Below are 23,452 nucleotides of genomic sequence, written 5' to 3'. Positions count from 1 at the left end.
TAGTTGTTATTCATATGGTTTCAAAATAATTATTTCTTTATTAGGTTTTATTTATATAAGTAAAAAGTTAGAAGTTTGTCTCAAGTTTCCAAACACATCTACACATTAAATTATATATGGAACTATATGAGAATAATCTAAATACACAGTGAATTTATTTGTATATGAGGTCTTCAACTTTGACCATACTGAACTAGATTTGGACATTTAGGTTTAGATACAATTTCTATACAATTTACAATTTCATTTTACATAAACTAAGTTCTTAGTTATTGCCTGAATAACTTTGACAAATAGTTTGATAAAGAGAGATTTTGTTGAAATCAAACTTTACAACAACAAAGGTTCATAAGTCAAAGCTTTACTCCTTTCGTTTCAGTATCTTTTCCATTCTTTCATAATATTGCTAATATTTCCTTCTCCTTAAAAACCCCAATACTGCTATAATGGTGTAAAGAATAATTTACTGGTATACTTAGGACCTACTAGTATCAAGTGAACACCATTTAAACACCAAAGCCTACCTGTTGTTGCTGACTATGTCCAACCCTGTGTGACCACAGTGTACCTATATTCTGATGTCTGCTTCTTGCAGAATAACACATCACAAAGTTTAAATGATCTGAAACTGGTTTCTTGAACATGGCAGTGAGTTCACTGCACCTTTGGGATGTGGGAGAAAAGGAGATTCACATGATGGATGTGCAGCTCAAAGCTGCATCACACAGTTGCTCCAGCAACTATGATGCTATCATGTCAACGTGGACCAAAATCTCTGAGGAATGTTTCCTGCACCTTGTTGACTCTGAGACAAAGAAATAAAGCATTTCTGAAAGCAAAAATGGCTTCACCAAAAGTACCTAATAGTGTCTGGTGAGTGTGCGGTAAGACCTTTATCCATGTCACTAGCTCAGTGAGACCTGTACATTTAATCCAGCCTAAGTGAGTCTTACACAAACAAGTTAACACGAATGTTATTAAACCTTCCAACAGCAGGCACAGCCTGTGAGTTTTACTTAAACTAATACCTATACTGATTGTTACTAATCTACTTTTGCATTTGCTGCAGTTTATGTCAGTGAATTGTAGATTTCACGCTGTAAAGAAAAACACTGACTTACAATGTTCAATCCAGACCTTGGAAATGGCAGCAGACTCAGTGCCACTTGCTCTAGAATGTTGCCTTGGACACACAGATATTAAGCACTTCTAATTCTGCTAATGAGGGTCATTTGATAAAGTTAAAATCTCCTCAAGTAGGGATTAAATAAACTGCTTGAAATCCCGTTTGTACAGCTTTTGAGCACTGTGCTCTCAAGTGTAGATCACAGCATTTTAACTTTACTACACATCCACATCATGTACTTTTCATTTGTCAACCATGTTGATTTATTCTGATTACCATTATACCACAAACACTTTAACATGGCCTGTTCAGACAGCAGCCTTGAGTCCAGGTAATTGTGGCTGGATTGAGCTCCTCCATTGTTTTTTTAGAAAAGCTGTAATGCCTGGTAAGTAAGCCACTTAGTACTTATGTAATATGAAAAGTGAGCTATAACTGACCACAAAGATTAAGGAAATAAAAAAAATGGGAGGGAAATTGGTATTCTCTCATAAATATGCAAATCTCAGATATGTTTTCTTTCTATTGGGTACCTACAATTTAAGTATGAAGCAGCAATCTAATGATCTTGGTACATCACATTCATGAAAACCTTAAGTTACAGAAATATCAATACAATACTCCAAAAGACCACATAGGATGATGGAGGTGGCATAAAATATCAAACTGTGACGACATGAAGTAAGCACCCTTTACTTGATAAGGTTTGGTCAATATACTTAACATGTCCATTGAGAGAGTTCACAACTTTTCTGTTTCACATACTGGTATCTTTATTAACACCAAGAACAACAACAAGCTACAGCACCAACCCGATGATAAAAGTTTGGTTAATAAAATATTCAATCATTTACAGGCTACTGAGCACAGGGAAAATAAGGATCAACTTAGTAAAACTAAAATGTGTAGTATGTCTGTTTTGTTTTTTAAACATTTTTAAAGAGGGTTAAGCTACTATCGCACTTTAAAAAAAAACATCTTATGTAGCTGTACAACATCCTGTAAAGTTTAAAAACAAAAAAGCAAAAAGAACACAGTATAAAAAAAAAAGAGCTCATTTCTTAATCCAACACTCTCAAGACAGACACAATTTTAAAAAATGTTGTTAAGATGTAAGCTGTTCTTGTGGTTTTGGATTTATGTCCCCAGCCATGATGCGATGAATCCTCCTGCGGTGGTTTTTGAGTGATTTCAGGTTTGGGTACGTACCCTGGCAGACGTCGCATCGGTACGATTCAGACTGTTTGTGAGTCAGCAGGTGTTTCTGCAAACTCTCCACTGTACCAAACCAGCGGAGGCAAACAGGACAGCGGACAGGCTTGATGGCAGGCTTGCAGGCACCGCTCCTCTGGTGAAAAATCAGACTGATGGTGTTTGGAAAGTCAGCGTTGCAGTGGGAACAGTGCACACTTTTGGGTGGGCTTGCAAACTGATTTGTAACCCGTGCACCTTTGCATCGATTCCATGATATGTGCCTTCGGAGGGAACAGCGAGTTGCAAAAGTATTCCCGCATCGTGTGCACACAATCCTCCCCTGCTTCTTTGGTGGATTTGGTAGTGGCTCTGGGTGTGATTGCTTCTGTGGAGGAGGGTGCACTGACTGAACCTGCTGCTGCTGTTGCTGTTGTTGTTGCTGCTGCTGCTGCTGCGGCGGTGGAGGTTGCTGCTGCTGAAATCGAATCAACAGTGGTTGTGATCGCTGTGGCTGTAGTCCCTTCAGTAACTGGTGATGAGGATGCATGTGGATCTGCAAATGAACTTCATAGTCTGCCCAGGAATTGACTGTTTCTCCACAAGTTGGACAAGTGTACGATTCTTGAGCATGCTTCTGCAAATGCTCCAAGAGAAGTCTCGGAGACGTAAATCCAACCCCACACTCACACGTCACCCTCCTTGGAAGTACAGACGGCAGTGACATGATGCCCCAGTTTCCTCCATCATCCTCCTGGGTTTGACTTGCTGGCTCTGCTGATCCATTGCCTGGCAAGCTCGTCTGCACAGTCCCTCTTTCCACATCTGCCATGGTTCGTTGAAACTGACATCTTTTTCTATGAACCATCATGTTATCTTTGCGGTTGAAGGTTTTCCCACAGACAAAACAGGAAAACATTGGTTTGATATTATTGGCATTCAGTGTAACCAAACCCTGACTACCACCCTGTGCTATAGCTCCAAACCCACGTGGCCTGAAACCACAGAGTCGCAGGTGGCGCCTCAAAGTTGAAGCACGGCTGTAGGTTTTTTGACATCTGTTGCACGGGTATCGTTTCACTCCATCCCGGACGAAATAGCGCAGACCATGTTCGACTGAAAAGGAGTTCTTCGCTTCATCATCAACACCCTTCTCTGCAGAACTGAACACCTGCGTTTCATCATCCAAAGGCATCGTCCACTGCCCTTCGTTACTACCGTCACTATTGGCTGCTTCTGCATCCCAGTTATTTTCTTCTCCTTGCTGGAGTGAAATGCTACACACAGAATTATCCTTGTGCTGCTCCATCACTGGAGATTTCAGGGAGAATGGGGAGAAGTTCTGTGCTGGGCGAGCCCAGGCCAATTGTGAAACTGCAGACTGCTCTGCATTTGGAGAGGTCACCTCTACCTTGATACGGCCAGTAACTTCCGTGCCCACGCCAATGCTCTTGGAATTCTGGGATGCAGCACTGACTTCATCCACACCATCACTGGCAATGCTTTTAGTGGACTGCAGTGCTAGCATCTTCTGTATTGAGGGATTGATCTGCTGAGAGAGGACTGACCTTGGACCTTGGCACTTGTGTGTTTTGAGGTTCCACCTCCGTGCATAGCTGTGCTTGCACATTGGACAGAAGAAAACCTTTTTCGCATTGTTGAGACTGTGGAACGGCACTATTTTCTGTGCAAATGGAAACTTGGATTTTAAAGCGCTTGATGGCGGTAGAGCCCTGTTTCCGAACTGAGGGCACACATGATTGTCAGGCAAAGGCAGTCTCCCAATGATCAGCTGTTTGCATCGACGACAACACTTAATCCTCTCTTTTTTGTGTAAAAAATGATGCTCTGTCAATCTGTCCAGGTTCTGAAAAACCCTACGACAGCGGCCACACTGGTATTTCCCATATGTTCCGCTACCAACAGGATCCATGAGCTTTTGACGAGTCTCGAGAACTACAACAGGAGATAAAGTCTTAGTCAGAGAGACAACCCTCTTCTTACTGGACTCAAGAATTCTGCTAATGGATGGAGCCTTTGTCTTTATATCGGGTTTTGCGAGGAGTCGCCTCAACTGTGCAATAGACAGATCATTGATTGGCGCCGCTTCTGTTTTTGATCCTGGTGTTATATCCATGGGTACAGCTTCCTGCTTGGGGATAACTGTGTTTTCGTTCTGATCCTGACTCTGAGGAAGGGGTAAGTGTTTCATGTACGCTGATGCGAGCAGCTTCATAAGGATGTTATTTGTGGGCAAATTCTCTCCTTTTTCACAGCTGCGGACAGCATTTGTGTTCTCCTCGAAATTAGTTTCCTCTACAGTCTCTGTTATTTGCTCGGCAGTGGATGGCATGTTCTGAAGTTGCTCCTCACTATCATTTTCAGGGGGAGCACACTGGCCTTGAGGATCGGTTACTATGGCAATATTGTCCTCCAGGCTTACATCTGCTTTTTGGGCTGTTAAAGTAGGTAATTCAACAGCTGGGGACTTGGAGGTAGAGGGACAAGCAAGGGCCAAACTGGACTGGGTTACAGGAGTGAATGATACATGCTGGGTTGGAAAATCCTTATTGCAATCTGTTGCACTGGGGAGAACAATGTTACTATCCAGGGGCTGCAGCAGCTGTATTTGAGATATATGTGAACGTTTGTGCTCCAGCATAAGACCAAAGTCCTGAAATTCCTCTCCACAATCACAAATAAAGAAAGAAGGTGTAGGGCTGTCAGGCAAGAGTGTTGGCGAGCTTAGGTGCTCGATGGATGAGTCTGTACTTGCAAACGGCGTTTCATGTGGGCTGATGTTAGGCTGGGTTGGAGGAGGGGAGGTGACCTTGGAGGGTGGGCTGGCATGGGTTGCCTGATGTACTAGCAATGAGGCCAATCCAGTAAAGGTGGCTGAACAAGCCACACAGCGATACACTTTGGCAGCGTTTCCCTGTAGCCCAAGCATCATGGCAGCCAATTTACCCTATGAGGCAGGCAATCAGGTGGTCAAACAGGATGGATTCCTGTAAATCACACAAACAACATGAACAAAAGGATGTCAGCAATAGAAAGCAGACAGTCTCCGTTTAAAAGTATACAACACAAGCACACATATTTATTTCAATTAATTCCACAGTTAAATGTGTTTTTTCTGAGTACTGATGCCAGGGTTCCCCAAGTGTAGAGCAAACCCTGTGGTTTGGCAGACCTACGGTGACCCCCAAACCGTTTGAGAGTACATTTTCACACAGAAAAAAGGCAACTGAAAAAAAAAGTAAAGTAGATTTAAGGAGGAAAGTGTCCGTCAGGTATTAGTCTGCCAATTGCAGATTACAGAAGGGTAGAGCCTTTATCATTGTATGTAAAAGTGGTCAACTATGACTGGATAATCTCTTGTTAATATAGCTTTGAAGAAAATTAATTCCCTGGAGTCTGTCTGTATTGTGCCAATTAGCATTATAGCAGGTGTTTGTGCGACAATAATTTAGTGCAACATTAAATTGACCCAGCAGAAACCCGAGTAAAACAAAACAACAATAAGGAAGCAAGAATTCTAAGTTTCCTGCTACCCATAAACCCTTTGGAGAAATTATAGAGAAACATTTCCCATACACACTAAGCCTTGAGCTTTATTTACCTATGTGTATACAAATCACCTTAATTTATGCGCATAAAAAGAAAATGCAGAAAGTTTTGCATATGACCACTGACCAATTTTGTTTGGTTGGAGAAAAGCAAAGTCACTGATGCAAAAAGCCAACAGAATGTCCCATCTTTGTTCACAATATATATATTAGGGGTGCAACGATACACAATATTCACGGTTCGGTTCGATACTTTGGTGTCACGGTTTGATATTTTTTCGATACAAAAAAATGTTCATGCTTTTTTAATTTGTCATTTATTAAAATTATAAATATATATTTTAACTCAAAAGTACAGTTTTTAAATTTAATGTTGCTGAAACAACAAAATAATTTAAAAAACAAATCTATCTAATTGAGAAATCACTCATCTTTGGAAAAGAGAGTTTATTACAGAGAAATGGCTCTTTCCAAAATAAAAGCTATACTATACGCTTCTTCTGGGCTATATTCTCAGCAGCATATTAAACATATCAGGTCTCCATAAGGAGAATCCTGTGCTAACAGCTGTCTAAATGACTCGGCTAAAGTTTGTAGCATGCATGCTTGTTGTTTTTGTCTTTGCACTAGGATGATGTCGGTGTAAATGTGCAGTCATATTCGTTGTGTTCCCACTAGTGCTTTCAGGTTAATCTCGTTGAAATAACCTTAACGCCACAACACGGCAAATCTCCGTTAACGAGCTACCCTATACAGAGGGGCTAGACGGCCAACACGTTAACGAGCTAACTGCGCTAACACACTAGCTCCCACCCATGTAATTGAGCATTGCATGGCACATCCAACATACTGTTTTACTTTAGTCCATGACTCGCTTACCTTCAGGGTCATACGTCACATGAAAACCAAAATAATTCCAAACGCCAGATCTGAATGAGGGTGGGGAGGTCCACTTCTGTCTCGCTAGCTTGCCCTGCGCTCTTCCTTCTGACCATGCTGTCTGTGTTGAGTGCTCAGTGAATCTGCGTTCGACTACTCCGCCTAGGCTGCACTCTCGAGCCTAGGCGGAGTAGTCAAATGCAGATTCACTGAGCACTCAACACAGACAGCATCGTCAGAAGGAAAGTTGATAAAATAAATTACAAATTTTGTATTGTTCTTTTTTTTTTCCTCCCCTTTGGTTTTCTTTCTTTCTCTCCCCCTCTTTCTTTCATTCTTTCCCCCTGTCCTATCCCACAGTCATGTCTGTCCCGTTTGCAACTGAAAATAAAATAAATTCATAATTATAATAAAGGTCAATCAAATGGACCAATATGATGATCCACTTAAAATAAATCCTCTTGGCATCTTTCTTGGCCTCAAGACAACAATTCTGATGGCTATAGATCCAAACGGGACACAAAAAAAAAAAAAAAAAAAAAAAAAAAAAAATTGAAAAAAAATTGTATTGTTCGATACATATGCGTACCGAACCGAAAGCACTGTATCGAACGGTTCAATATCGATACGAATATCGTTGCACCCCTAATATATATATCTATATATATATATATATATATATATATATATATATATATATATGAATAAAAGGGAAAAACAAATAATATAGGAAACACTATTAATGAGGCCCATTGTCATTTGGGATGTTAGTGACTATGACCAAACTATATTAATGTTTTATCATGTCTACTCCAAAAAAAAGCGATACATTTGAAACCATAAAAAAATACGTGGTAAAAGACACGCTTGGACAGAGCTGCCTTTTGCAGAGGTCTTTCCTCCCAACACCTCATTCTACAGAGCAGATGAAGCATGCCCTAGATTGGAGGGACTGCAGAAGAATCTATCAGGTCTTTCTGCAGAAATGGGATCAGGTCCTCAAGCTACAGACTGACCCTCATTTCCACTGGCATGATGAGGTGCATTTCCACTTACTCCTGACAGCAGGAAAAAAATGTGCAGACCTGTGATACTGTGATTCTGCCTCTGAAGCATGCCCAACTGGGAGAGCCTCAACAAAGCTGTGCGGCTGAGCAAAACCAGATGGCTGCATGTTTGGTCATGCGATAAACTGCACTCACTCACAGCCACTCACATGTAATGCAAATCAACACAGGTCCCATCATTAATTTTACACTACCCAAATATTTTTAAAAAAGAAAAAAAAAGAAAAGGAAATCTCTTAGCTGATACAGATAGGGTGATAAATTAAAGGAGAAACCAACATAAAGTGTTCTATGATTTGCAAAATGCAAAGTGATGGACAGTGTCCGGGGAGGAGACAAATCCTTTAGGGTCTCTGCATCAGGAAGGGCATCTGGCATTAAAATCTGCCAAGTCAAACATGGATAGCTACCTGCTGTGGCAATACGGGAGTAGCCGAAATTGGCTGAAAGCAATGAAATGTGTGCAAAACAGGTGAAGAAGAGAGTGCCAGGGGTGATTTGTGATAGAAGGACAGCACCGAGAGTGAAAGAGAAGGTAGTGAGACCTCTATGATGTATACAGGAAGCTGGGATGAAGATGTTAAGATTTTCACTGTGAGAGACCAGGGTGGACCAGATTTAAAATGAATATGTTAGAGGGGCAGCTCAGATAGAGCAGTTAGCAAAGGAGAAAAGGCTGAGATGTTTTGGACATGTGCAGAGGAGTGACAGTAGATATACTGGACAAAGGATGTTAAAGATGGAGTTGCAAACCACGCAGAAAAGAGGCATGTAGTAAAAGACAACGTACAGCGGGTTGATGCAACAGAAGAGTATGCTAGGGATAGATGAAGGCAGATGATCTGCTGTCGCAAGCTGTAAAGAGAGCAGTTGAAAGAAGACAGTGATGACAGTCACTTACTGAATTTTCACACCAATCATTTGTAGCTGCTGTTACCTTTATTTTGTTTACCATATTTTGTGTTCTTAAAGATTTGTTTGACTCCAACATTTTTATTGTTACTTTGCCTTAAGCTTCAAACACTTTCTTAACCTTGCTGCCATATCAAAAATGTTATTTTAAGTCACAAGTGATCGCACTTCTATGGACCAAATAGCTGTGCATTTATACTGGCAATGCTGGGATATTTAGGGTTGCAAAAATGTTTCTTGCCAAGAATTTGTCACTCTACTTCACCTACAGCTTTTTACAGTTTTTACAGAAATCAAAACACTGATGTGGCAAAGATAATAGAAAGCTGCGTGGGATAGTCAGCCAATAGAGATTGAAAATGTGACGTCATTCAGGGGTAAAACCGCAAAGAATTCTGGGAACTCGTGGCAAGAGGTACTAGCGCACGCAGGCTTTCAATTGAAATCAGTTACACAGCAATAAAAAGAAACACAAAAAAATGGCAAGAAGCTGCTGTATCATTAACTGCAATAGCCGGTTGTATGACAGCCACGGGAAGCCGACGGGTAAAGAGATCGGTTGTTATCGGATTACGTCATTGAAGAGAAATTGTTCGAGCCATGTTTCCGAAGTAACAAAGAGGCGACTGGATTGCAGCCCATCAAAGACCAAATATAACGTCTCAGAACACTCCAGCTCACAGGTTAGTCTGCTCCAAGCATTCCCACAAAGGTCAGTGTTTTGTAGTAGTTAATACGTCATTTTTCATAACATAATTGGTGATATAGGTTACAAGCAAGTCTGGCGCTGAACAGAAATTGTCGCGCTATGCTCCTTTGTTTATTGTGCATAAATAATGAATTGTCTTGACACAATATTGCGTTTCGCTTCTGTTATTATGGTACATTGACAAAAACATATACTTTTATTCACAGGATAAAACAGTTTTTTGTATCACTAATTGCGCAGTAGGATTACAGCATACAATATTATTGTCACTGCTACATTTCTGTGATGCTACCAGAAATTATTTCCACTACTAATTAATTACCGTTGAGCTCAAAGGTCCTATTAATAAACTGTTAACGAATGTGTATTTATGAAGACGATTTGTGAGACTGGTAAACTTACAATATGTACGATGGTCTTTCGTTCTACACGGTGCATTTCAAGGTCCTGTACCCATCCGTCGGTAAACTGTACCTGGGCTTGTTGCAGTGACCTGAAGTTACTAAAAACTTCATGAGTGCATGCACTCACTCCAAGAACCGTATAATTATAAATATGAGCGTGGTGAAAGTTGGGCAGCACGCTAACGTCTTTTGTCCACTCTGTGTGCTCGTAAGGGTCTAAACCTTTCACTCCTTTGATTTTTTCCTCGTATCTTTTCTTTGACTTTTCATCAAGTCTGTCTTTGTACGGACCGGCATTGTTCTCCTTCGTTTTGTACATTCCTTTTTGGGGGGGGGGGCAAAGAAAAAGCAAGAAGGTATTGGAACCGGAGAATGAACGTTTTGCGGTGCTGCAAATGCTCGCATTTGATGCGGTACTTGAATTGTTTTGCCACGAGTTCCCAGCATGCAATGGGCGAAAGTCACGTGGTCTGTCAATCTCTATACAGTTGTGTTGGTCACTAGCACGACAATACGCCCAAGCTGATCTCAATAGTGCTCGGTGAGGTTGAGGCCAGAACTGCAGGGATCCTCTCACTTCTAAATTGTGGAAGTAGTCTCTGATAAACCCTGCTCTGTGATGTTGTCATCTTAGATGACATCTTCTCATCAGTCCCAGACTAGGTTTGGCACGTTTTTTTCCCCACGGGCGCAACTTATATACTCAACTCTGCTGCTCAACCCGCAAATGCAATTTCCAAACAAATAATAATGGATTGGATTTATATAGCGCTTTTCAAGGCACCCAAAGCGCTTTACAATACCACTATTCATTCACTCTCACATTCATACACTGGTGGAGGCAAGCTACAGTTGTAGCCACAGCTGCCCTGGGGCAGACTGACAGAAGCGAGGCTGCCATATCGCGCCATCGGCCCCTCTGGCCATCACCAGTAGGCAAGTAGGGTAAAGTGTCTTGCCCAAGGACACAACGGCCAGGACAGAGAGCCCAGGGATCGAACCGGCGACCTTCCGGTTACAGATGCGATTCCCAACCCCCTGAGCCATGGTCGCCCCATTTAAATATGGCACCATTTAAGGGAAAATAAATATGCTTTCCAACAATATCAGATTTATTGCCAAGAAGCATTAAAACAAACAAATAATTAACCAAAGAAGTTTCCTTACTTTCTGTACTGAGCTTTAATTTAATGTGCATTTTTATGTGGCAAAGAATGGATGAAACCTAAAAACTGCCACAGATTTCACTCAAAAACAAAAAAGGTTAATGTCATTGATATGATATTAATTCTAGGGAAACATTAACCATAAAGTGTTTCCTCTATGTGCAACACAATAACTTTAAAAATGTTATTAATTAAAGTAATGACACATAATCATGTTATGAATATTTTGAATATTTGAAGTTCAAGCATGAGGAGGCCAGTCTGACTTGCTGCTTGCATTATCGGACTATAAACAAGAAGATCAACCACAGCCAAGACACTCAATGCAAGGTGAGCATAAATATGCACACTGACAGGGTCGTTACTAAGTAATATAAGAATAATAGCGTTACCTGTGTAAGTTGGTTTGCTAATGCTGGACGCACTGCTAACAAACACAGCTACAATGTTTTGCCAACTTACTTTTGCACTAACAAATGCTTAAACAGCTCCAACTGACGCATATGAGAGCTTTTGCTAGCTCCGATAGCTAGCTTGACATTCGCGCCCACCGTACATAAACAGTGTCTAGCTGAAACACCTCAAAGGGGGTTTGCTAGTGAAAGCTAACCAGGAGGAGGTGCCCGGCCACGTTCCCGAGTAGGCCCAAGAAATGAATAACTAACTAACGCTCGCAAGCTAGCTACCATGACCTACGAAGCAGCAGCTCCACAGAAACCGCCCGTTTCTATCTTCACGTACTCACCAGTCACAGGAGCGCGAACGTTTTCTGCAGACGAGGAATCACAAAGGCTGGGAACAAGGAGAGGAAATGGCTCGGTAGACATCTGTCCACGCAAAGAACGAACTCTCAAGGGAAGGGAAGGAAAGCTCAGCTCAACCCAGCTCTATGGTGAACAAATGTGATGCTGTGCCAGAAGGTAGAGCACTGAGCGGAAAGCTGCAGCTGCAGCAAGCGCGGAAGGGGTTGCACCGCGCGTGCGCAGTTAACAGAAAGCCTCTAGCAGCGCCTACCCTGTGCACCCATGGCCGCGTGCCGGATTGGCTCTGTATCTGTACTAGAGTTCAGATTGCATATGAAGCACAGAGTCCCACAAAACAACACACTACACACCGAGATCTGTAGAAATTTTACACTCAGCAAATGTTCACTTTTTAAAAAAAAAGGTGAATTAAGTATCACTATCAAAGTGTTGATTTCAACACTTTTTCAGGGTTTTTTTAATAGCTCCACACTCTCCAGATGTAAATTAACACTTTCAAAATAGTTAAATATTTAACACTATTAATGAAAATTAAGGTACAATATACAAACTTAAATCTGAAACATTGTACAAGCTTTGCATATAAAGTTGTTTGTGAAATTTAAACTCAGATATTTTTAATAATTCACCTTTCCTCACTTTACAGTACTGACTGCATGATAATGGTTATTAAAAAAGGGATTTTCTACCAAAAGTATATCACTTATTTGACAAAAGATAGGCATATTTTCTTCCATGGTACTGCAAACAACAAGTCCAGCTTTATATTCTAAACTATCAACTTTAACGCAAGTAGTTGAGAAAAGCTCTTTTGAACAAATCATTTTAAGAACTTAATTGCTGACCACATTCTTGTCTCTGACAGAAAAACATTTAATTGGCCCAAATTCATTTTGTTTTAGGGTGAAGGTTTCCTGGTGATAAGCACTGATGCTTTTTAGCATGTAATTTGGTTGCATTTTTGAAATGTTTATAAAAATCTTTAAACACCTTCACTTTGGCTTCAAACCTCATACTCCACATGTGTAATAAGGGGCCAATTTTACTAACAGAAGATGGGTAATGGCTCATAAAATGATGCTTAGGTATCAAGTCTCTATGTAGATACAAGTATTTAAATAGTATGTGGGGTCAACAATCAAATGCTATAAATATATATATATTAGGGGTGCAACGATACACAAAATTCACGGTTTGGTTCGATACTTTGGTGTCACAGTTTGATATTTTTTCGATACAAAAAAATGTTCATGCCTCTTTAATTTGTCATTTATTAAAATTATAAATATATATTTTAACTCAAAAGTACAGTTTTTAAATTTAATGTTGCTGAAACAACAAAGTAATAAAAAAAATAAATCTATCTGATCGAGAAATCACTCATCTTTGGAAAATAGAGTTTATTTCAGAGAAATGGCTCTTTCCAAAATAAACCGCAATTCTATTGTATTGGCTGTATTGAATTGAATACAGTACCCTTTAATTTCTGAGGAATTTTACAGTAAATCTGGATGAAACTGGGCACACAGGTACAGTAGGTGTCCCAGAGGAGGAATGTGTTGAAAGTTGGACCTCAACCAAACAGGATGATTTTTAATGAATTTTTGAAAATTGACATAATTCTATTGTATTGGCTGTATTGAATTGGATACAAGTACCCTTTAATTTCTGAGGAATTCTACAGTAAATCTGGATGAAACTGGGCACACAGGTACAGTAGGTGTCCCAGAGGAGGGATGTGTTGAAAGTTGGACCTCAACTACTCAGGATGATTTTTAATGAATTTTTGAAAATTAACATAATTGTAGTGTATTGGCTGTATTGCATTGGATACAAGTACCCTTTAATTTCTGAGGAATTCTACAGTAAATCTGGATGAAACCTGGCACACAGGTAGAGTAGGTGTACCAGAGAAGGAATCTGTTGAAAGTTGGACCTCAACTACTCAGCATGATTTTTAATGAATTTTTGAAAATTGACATAATTCTATTGTATTGACTGTATTGAATTGAATACAAGTACCCTTTAATTTCTGAGGAATTCTACAGTAAATCTGGATGAAACTTGGCACACAGGTACAGTAGGTGTCCCAGAGTAGGGATGTGTTGAAAGTTGGACATCAACTACTCAGGATGATTTTTAATGAATTTTTGAAAATTGACATAATTGTAGTGTATTGGCTGTATTGCATTGGATACAAGTACCCTTTAATTTCTGAGGAATTCTACAGTACATCTGGCTGAAACTTGGCACACAGGTACAGTAGGTGTCCTAGAGGAGGGATGTGTTGAAAGTTGGACCTCAACTACTCAGGATGATTTTTAATGAATTTTTATATAAAGCGAAAAGGCGCTACCGTAAAGACTGGTGTAAAAGCGCAAGGAAATTTATGTGGCGGATAGGAGGCGGCTGGCTTGACCGCGGCTCACAAATGACGGCTCACTTTACCGCGGTCAAAATAAAAGCTATACTATACGCTTCTTCTGGGCTATATTCTCAGCAGCATATTAAACATATCAGGCCCCATAAGGAGAATCATGTGCTAATGGCTGTCTAAATGACTCGGGTAAAGTTTGTAGCATGCGTGCTTGTTGTTTTTGTCTGCTTCCACTTGTCTTTGCACTAGGGTGATGTCAGCATAAATGTGCAGTCATATTCATTGTGTTCCCACTAGTGCTGTCAGCGTTAATCTGAAATGACCTTAACGCCACAACACGGCGGATCGCCCCGTGCGTGGGGCTGGACGGCCAACACCTTAACGAGCTAACTGCGCTAACGCACTAGTTCCCACCAATGTAATTGAGCATTGCGTGGCACATCCGACATAGTGTTTTACTTTTGTCCATGACGCGCTTACCTTCAGGGTCATACATCACATGAAAACCAAAATAGTTCCAAACGCCAGATCTGAATTAGGGTGGAGGAGGTTCAATTTGCCATGTTGCAAGGAGATTAGAGCTGGGCGATAGAACGATAACGATATGTATCGCGATATAACTTTTACTCGATAGAGAAATTAAACTATCGCGATAGACCTCGCCGCTCCACCACAACCACCCACACATGCAGGGCCTTGGAGTAGGGGTATGTCACCAGGGTGCAGAGGAGGCTACCCCCCCCCCCCCCCCCCTCTGTCCCCTTCTAGCTGCCTCTGCCTCAATTTTATCCCACAACTTAGACATTCACATTACTCACACTCTCATTACACATACATATAGGATCTTGGGGGTGGGCACGATACACGGAGTCCAATTTACCATCAGGGTGTACACCTCACCCCTGGCGTCGTTGCCCACCTCTCAATTTTGAATACACGTAGACATTGAGGGCTAGCAGGAGGGACTATGCGCTTACCTGCTGCTCTCTGGCAGGTAGCTCCATGCCCCGGGGCAGACCCAGGACACGCTGGAGAGATTATATCTCTCGGCTGGCCTGGGAACGCCTTGGTATTCCCCCGGATAAGCTGGAGGAGGTGGCTGGGGAGAGGGAGGTCTGGGCCTCTTTGCTTAGGCTGCTGCCCCCGCGACCCGGCCCCGGACAAAGCGGATGAAGATGGATAGATGGATGGAATTTAAAAGAGAGTATAAGGGTCTCAATGGAAAAAAATGAAACTTCTATGATTCAAGCATCATTCAATGATTTTGTTGGTTTGTGTAATGAAGCAAAAACAATTCATGGTTCATTGATGTGTTTGTTACCAGATGATGAAAAAGAAAAGCATGAAACATGGTTTAAAGCAAAAACAATGCATTATGATGAGTTCACTTATGAAGTGAAAGAATGGTTGTCAGGTTGCGAACATTTACATTTAAAGGGTGATCATGGTGTTGATGATGGTGTTAAGCCAGAGGACAGTGTTTCAAATGTTGTTGGTAAATCTTCAGTCACTAAAAGCTCATCTAGTGGTAAAGTGAGCACAACTTCTTCTGCCAAAATCAAAGCAAAAGCAGAAAAGGCAGCATTACTCGCTCGTATGGCAGTCTTAAAAGAGAAGCATGCTTTGGAGGAGCAAGAGCTAAAGCTAAGGAGGAAACGTGAACAGCTTGAGCTTGAAGCGTTGCTTTCTGCCTCTTCTGCAAAGTTAGCTGTTCTCCAAGCTGCTGAAGTTCAAAGTATATCTAACATATTGTCCAATGCTATGAATTCATATTATGAAAGTGAAATCAAGAAAACAGCTGCTTCAGCCACAGTCAAGCCTAGTACACCAGTCAATGAAGATAAACCTGCAGTGCAAATAGTACAGACTGAAAGCAACATATCTGCAATGATCCTGCCAGGAACGGAAATTGAAGGTGAGCCACAAGCTGAAACGGTCATCACAACGCAATTGGACGGTCGGAGGACATTTGTACCATTTTACAAAGACAAAATGAAATAACTGCAACCCTTGTTCAGCATCAGCGTGCATCGTCATTACCATCCAGGAAAATACCTGTATTCGATGGTGATCCTCTTCAGTACATCTCTTTCATTAATGCGTTTGAACAAGGAGTGGAAGAAAAGGCCAATAAGAGGGACTGCTTGTATTATTTGGAGCAGTTTACAACAGGACAGCCGAGAGAGCTGGTACGCAGTTGTCAACATATGGCTGCAGGACAAGGCTATATACAAGCAAAGCAACTGCTCAAAGAACACTTCGGAAATGAATATAAAATTGCAACTGCTTACATTGACAAGGCGTTATCTTGGCCTGCAATTAAAACTGAAGATGTGAAATCATTGCAAGCATATTCCCTTTTCTTACGTGGGAGTTGTAATGTCATGGAAACATTGCAACATATGCAGGAACTGGACATGCCAGTGAACATGAAAATCATTTTGTGCAAGTTGCCATATAAAATGAGAGAGAAATGGAGAGCGTTTGCATATGATATATTGGAAACCTCTAAACACAGAGCTCGGTTTGAAGATTTGGTTGCATTTATTGAAAAGCAGGTGAAAATTCTTTCAGATCCTTTGTTTGGGGACATTCAGAATGTAACGTCAACAATCCCCGTCTCAAAGGTTGACAACAGACTGAAGTCACAACCAAGCAAACAAATTAAAGGGAACAGCTTTGCTGCTACAGCCACACCCATGAACATGAATAAAACCTACAGCACGGAAAGGCTGATTACTACAACAAGCCATGACTTTACAGTAAAGCCATCTTGTGTCTGCTGTACTCAACGACACACACTGGAGGAGTGTCAACAGTTTCAGCGGAAGAAGCACAGAGACAAAATGCTTTTTCTAAAAGAGAAAGGGCTGTGTTTTGGTTGCTTAGGTGCTGGGCACATAAGCAAGGACTGTGCTAAGCGTTTGATATGTAGAACGTGTGGTAAAGGTCATCCCACTGTCCTCCATATTGATAACGATGGTGTAAGCCCTGAATGCTATGGAGAGCCCTCCTCTTCAAAGAATGTAAAAACTTGTGGTCATACAGGGGCCGGAAGAGAAAGCGGTTTGCTTTCCATTCTGCCAGTTCAAATAAAGTCTGTTAAAGGTAGTCATGTCATACAGACATATGCTTTTTTAGATCCTGGCAGTTCAGCTAGCTTCTGTTCAGAGCACCTCATGCAAAGGCTAAATCTTGTGGGCAAAAGAACTCACTTCCTGTTACAAACGATGGGTCAAGAAAAGGTCGTCTCTGCCCACTCACTTACTGGTCTTGAAGTTTCTGGTTTAGGCAGCAATGCCTTCTATGAACTTCCAGAAATCCTAACACAGGAAAGGATGCCTGTCACCACGGATAACTTTGTAAAGGAAGAAGATCTGATCAGGTGGCCATATCTGTCAAAGGTTCAAATTCCCCACATAATGGCTAATGTGGACCTGTTGATTGGATGCAACGCTCCCAAGTTATTGGAACCATGGGAGGTCATTCATAGCCAGGGGAATGGCCCATATGCTATAAGAACAGCATTGGGCTGGGTCATAAATGGGCCCATGGAAGATGGTAAAAGCAACTTGGACAGCGAGCACCCACCAACAGTTGTAAATAGGATATCTGTTTGTAAGCTGGAGGAGATGTTGAAAAGTCAATATAACTATGACTTTAATGAAAGGGTTACAGAGGAAAAGGGTTTGTCAAGGGAGGACCTTAAGTTCATGAAGATCATGGAAAAATCTGCAACAATGGAAGATGGACACTACTGTTTGAAGTTACCTTTTAAAAAGGATAACATAAAGATGCCAAACAATTTCTCCATAGTTAAACAAAGATTGCAAAGTCTACAACGAAAACTTCTCAACAATGAACAGTTGCATAAAGAATATAAAAACTTTATGGACGAGATGATAAGTAATGGATATGCAGAGCAAATACCTTCACAGCAGCTGTCTTGCGAAAATGGAAAGAAGTGGTACATTCCTCATCACGCAGTTTACCATCCCAGAAAACGATCCATAAGAATTGTATTTGACTGTGGGGCATCATTCCAGGGGACATCATTAAACAAGCAGCTCTTACAAGGTCCTAATCTCACAAGCACATTGCTTGGGGTTTTGCTTAGATTTCGACAGGATCCAGTCGCATTTATGGGTGACATAAAGGCAATGTTTTATCAAGTTAAAGTTGCCAAAGAGGATAGAGACTTTCTGCGTTTTTTATGGTGGCCAGATGGAGATCTGAGCAAGGACATAATTGAGTTTCGCATGACTGTTCATCTGTTCGGTGCAGTATCTTCCCCTAGCTGTGCCAGTTTCGCTTTGAGAAAAACAGCTGAGGACAATAAAACTGAATTCCTAGACAAGGTATGTGAAACGCTGAAAGAGAACTTCTATGTGGACGACTGTTTAAAGAGTGTGGCCTCCACCTCAGATGCTGTCGATTTGGTCAAAGATCTTTCAGCACTCTGTCAAAGGGGAGGATTTACACTGACCAAGTGGGTCAGTAACAATCGCACCCTGTTGCAAAGTATCTCTGAGGAGCAAAGGGCTAAAGACTTGAAAGAATTAAATCTTGACAGAGACAAACTTCCGGTAGAAAGAGCTCTGGGCTTGCAGTGGTGCGTGGAAACTGATACATTCAACTTCAAAATGGATATCCCTTAAAAATCCTGTACTAGGCGTGGAATGTTATCAATATCAAGTTCCATTTACGATCCATTGGGATTTCTTGCACCAGTCCTGCTGCCTGCCAAAGGAATGCAGCAGGAGCTTTGCAAAAGGAAACTGGGATGGGATGAACCAATACCCCAAACCATGTTGCAAAAGTGGAAAGGTTGGCTCAGTGATTTGCAAATGCTTTCCCATTTCAAGGTTAAAAGGTGTATACAACCAAGAGAGTTTGGACCTCTCTCACATGCACAGCTACACCATTTTTCAGATGCTGGTGAATCTGGATATGGAACCGTGTCATATCTGCGCATGCAAGATAATAGGAAATCCATCCACGTCGCGTTCTTGATGGGCAAGGCAAGAGTAACACCTCTAAAACCTGTCACTATTCCACGTCTGGAACTAACAGCTGCTGTAGTTGCCGTCCGAGTGGATCTCATGTTAAGGGCTCAGTTGAGAATGAAACTCGAGCAATCTATATTTTGGACAGATAGTACATCTGTACTCAAATATATAATGAATGAGGACAAACGATTCCTTACCTTTGTGGCAAACAGAGTCTCATTCATTACAACTGCAACTAAACAATCACAATGGAGATATGTAAGCTCAAAGGAAAATCCAGCAGATGATGCTACTAGAGGGCTCAAGGCTGGGAACGTTGTTCATAGCAGCCGCTGGATCAAAGGACCAAGCTTTCTGCAGAAGCCAGAAAGTGATTGGCCAACCAATTTAATGGAATGCTCCTTAGAACTAGAGGACCCTGAAGTCAAAGGTGAGGCCACAGTAAATGTTACTCAGGTAAAAGACTTGCTTGATGCTACATGTCAATTGATGGTGTACTTCTCAGACTGGAGAAGGCTCAAGGTTGCTGTTGCTTGGTTCCTTAGACTGAAGGAAATCCTTCGTTCAATGAGAAATAAGAAAAAAAGACCGCAACCTTACTCAGATAACCCAATTTGTAAAGGTACTACAAAGGAGAAAGTAAAGAAAACGCAACTGTACAGACTATCTTCAAAGGATCTTCTGGAAGCTGAGCTTGCCATTATTAGATTTTGCCAGCAACAACGATTTGGAGAGGAGATTGCTACGTTGTCAAGTGGGAAAGGTTCTGTGAGCAGGCACAGCTCAATTTATAGATTAGATCCTTATCTTGACGATAAAGGCCTCTTAAGAGTTGGGGGACGACTGACAAAGGGCTCCTTACCAGAAGAAATAAAGCATCCCTTTGTTCTTGCAAAGGATCAACATGTAGCAAGTCTCATCCTAAAGCACATTCATCAACAGCTTGGTCATAGCGGTCGTAACCACACCTTATCCACACTAAGGAGAAAATACTGGATCACAAAGGCCAACTCAGCTGTAAGGAAGGTTATCGCAGAATGTAATTTTTGCAGAAAATATCATGGAAAAGCCTTGGAGCAAAAGATGGCAGATTTACCCAAGGAAAGAATCTTGCCAGATAACCCACCATTCACCAATGTCGGGGTTGATTACTTCGGACCTATTGAAGTGAAAAGAGGACGAGGTACAGCTAAACGCTATGGAGTCATTTTCACCTGTTTAGCCAGCCGAGTAGTGCACTTGGAAGTGGCTAGCTCTCTAAACACAGATGCCTGCATTAATGCTTTGCGTCGTTTTGTGAGTCGAAGAGGTCAAGTCGCTCACATCCAATCGGACAATGGAACCAACTTTGTCGGAGCAGACAGAGAGTTAAGGGAGGCTCTTGAATTGCTGAAACATACCCAAATAGTGGATGCTTTGCGACACATTGGAATAAGATGGAGTTTTAATTCACCTGGAGCATCACATCATGGTGGAACTTGGGAACGGATAATTCGTATGATCAGAAAGATTCTGAGATCCGTTCTTCAGCAACAACAGTTGGACGACGATGGATTAAATACGGTTCTATGTGAAATTGAAGCAATTTTAAATGACAGACCCATCACAAAGCTTTCTGATGATCCAAAAGACCTAGAGCCACTTACACCAAATCACATCCTCCTGATGAAAGGAAAACCATCTTTACCACCCGGACTATTTGACCCTCAGGATATGTATCTGAAGAGAAGATGGAAACAGGCTCAGTACATCTCAGATCTTTTTTGGAAACGATGGATACGCGAATACCTGCCTTTGTTACAGGAGAGACAAAAATGGAACCAAAAGAAGAAGAATCTAAAACCTGGAGATATAGTCATTATAATGGATTCTTCTGCACCGCGTGGTTCCTGGCCACTTGGAAGAGTTCTGGAAGCCATTCGTGACAAAAAAGGACTTGTGCGATCTGCACGTTTAAAAACAAAGACTAATATTCTGGAAAGACCTGTAACTAAACTTTGCTTGTTACATGAGACTGTAATCTAAAAGTGTGTTACTTATGTTTATTTATGTGAATGTATAGGTCTAAAGTAGACTGTATTAGTGGCTCCTTATTTTCTTTGTGATTAGAATTGCCATGTCTGATAGCCATTTCAATTAGGGGCCGGGGTGTAGGAGCCATTCTTGGGTTAATACCTTATGTGGTCACTAGAGGTCACCTTTTTCTGTTTTGATTATGTAATGTAAAGGTATTTAAGGTAGACGCACGTAATCGGCGTCAGGTGTGTCATTGAGAAGGCAAACAGTTTGTGACCGTTGCGCTGTTATGCTAAGTCGATACAGAATAAAGACCAAAAAGGACAAGATACATACTGCTGGAGTTATTGGACTGTGAACTTAATTCATGCATACCAGTGACATCGCGTCACCCCCGTTAACGACCACCTCAGTGGCTTCAAGCGTAGGCTTAGCCTCTACATCCCTTTTGGAACTTCTTCCACTGGATTGTGCTTTTTTTAACTCTCCTAGGACCGTGGGCAGGGGTGGAGGGCTAGCCTTGGTTTTTAGAAGTAAATTTCGAGTGCGGCAACTGCCTCCTGCCTCGCATTCCAGCTTCGAAGTACAACTACTGGAGCTGTCCGGTTCCCCCCGGACCCTCTGTGCGGTGGTGTATCGACCTCCGAAGCGCAACAAGGATTTTATCCGTGAATTTGCTGATCTTTTAGGATTTATCTTTTTAAATTATGATCGTGTTCTTATTTGTGGTGATTTTAACATTCATATATGCTGTGAGGAGGACCTATTGGCTAAGGACTTTCTTTCCCTATTGACTCTTTTAATATCACTCAGTGGGTGAGAAAATCAACCCACACTAAAGGGCATATGCTGGACTTGGTATTGTCGTATGGACTGGATATTTGCATCACAGACATTAATGATGCTGGGATTTCGGACCATTTCCCAGTTATGTTTGATGTTCAGTTATGCAATATGGAACTGAACTCTGAGGGTCCACTGAGCCTATCGCGTCTGATTAATTCTGAGGCTGTTGCCCTTTTCTCTGCGGCCTTTGCTAACTCTTTCTGTTACGATGACATCAGTAATGCACTTCTCTCGGTTGATGGCGTAGTCAACTCTTTTATTTCTACATGTTCTTCTATTTTGGACACTGTGGCTCCAGTAAAAACTAAAAGCCGTAAAACCTCTCGCCAACTTTGGCTAAATGAATCCACCCTCGCTCTTAGACGTGAATGTCGTCAAGCTGAGAGGAGATGGAAAAAAGATCAACTTCAAGTGTCCCTTGACATCCTGCATATGAGTCGGTCTAAATTTCAGAAGGCTGCCAAAATGGCAAAAACTTATTTTTTGTCAAACATTATTGCGACTAATAGTCACAATCCTCGAGTTCTGTTAAAAATCTTTAACTCAGTGGTTAATCCCTGCTCTGATGTTTCGATGGGTGCCTCCCCGGCCCTCTGCGAAAAATTTCTAAATTATTTTATAGATAAAATCTCAGTGTTAAGGGCCCCACATTCTCCGGTAGTAAATCAAGCCCCAGTTTCGGAATGTTCAATGGTTTTTCAACAGTTTGAACCTGTGTCATTCTCGACTTTAAAGGAAATAATTAATAACCTGAGAAGGTCAAATTCTCTGCATGACATTATTCCTTCTCGTATCATTAAGGATGCATTGAATACAATCGGGTCCTGTATCTTATTTTTAATGAACTCATCACTGTCATCTGGCTATGTTCCGACTGTCTTTAAACATGCAGTCGTGCAACCTGTTATCAAGAACCCCTGTCCTTGGTTTCTTTCTTTATTCCTTTCGCTGCCTCGATCACCTGCTTCGACACTCATCCACAAACATCCTTTATTTCGACACATACGCACCATGCGCTCAACGGCAGCACATTTACTTCAGTCAGACAGCGCACACAGTCGTTTAGGATACACACACTTAAGCCAAGCCTACTCATATTAGTAACTATGCATATACAAAGTCAGACTCAGGGAGCATCTCGCCACACATTTTTTCTCTCTCTCCTTCTCTTTATTTATGAACAAGTGACGTATTCTCTCCACCTGTCTAAGCGACGCACACAGCATACATCCCTAGTTATACACAAACATCTATGGGTACACTGAGGTTCATGGGCAAATGAACTGAATCATTTCTTCAACAGATTTGATTCAACCATGAGACAGTCTACAACATCGGCTGCAGACTCACCCACCCCCACTGCTGCTGTTCCACCTCTGACACCTCAGACACTTCACACCTCCTCTATTCACCCTGC

At 41.4% G+C, this 23,452-nt stretch overlaps 1 protein-coding gene across 2 annotated transcripts in view; it reads right to left on the bottom strand.

The window, feature by feature from the left end:
* Positions 1 to 1,786: 1,786 nt before the first annotated feature.
* LOC308406351 (uncharacterized protein) overlaps positions 1,787 to 23,452 on the bottom strand; it is a 28,881-nt gene continuing 7,215 nt past the window's right edge. Inside the window, exons 1-2 of one of the 2 annotated variants that reach the window (XM_080897314.1) lie at positions 11,769 to 11,986; positions 1,789 to 5,325 (exon numbers count right to left, since the gene is read on the bottom strand). In XM_080897314.1, the coding sequence (XP_080753440.1) occupies positions 2,232 to 5,270 (3,039 nt within the window). In that variant the 5' untranslated portion in view covers positions 5,271 to 5,325; positions 11,769 to 11,986 and the 3' untranslated portion in view covers positions 1,789 to 2,231. Of the gene's footprint in view, positions 5,326 to 11,768; positions 11,987 to 23,452 lie in introns of those variants that run through there. The other variant, XM_080897315.1, reaches the window with a different exon arrangement.

This window comes from Rhamphochromis sp. 'chilingali' (genome assembly GCF_963969265.1).
Source record: "Rhamphochromis sp. 'chilingali' genome assembly, chromosome: 11".
Taxonomy (NCBI): Eukaryota; Metazoa; Chordata; class Actinopteri; order Cichliformes; family Cichlidae; genus Rhamphochromis; species Rhamphochromis sp. 'chilingali'.
The sequence above is the reverse complement of the archived record's forward strand: the minus strand, read 5'-3'. Positions and strand labels throughout refer to the sequence as shown.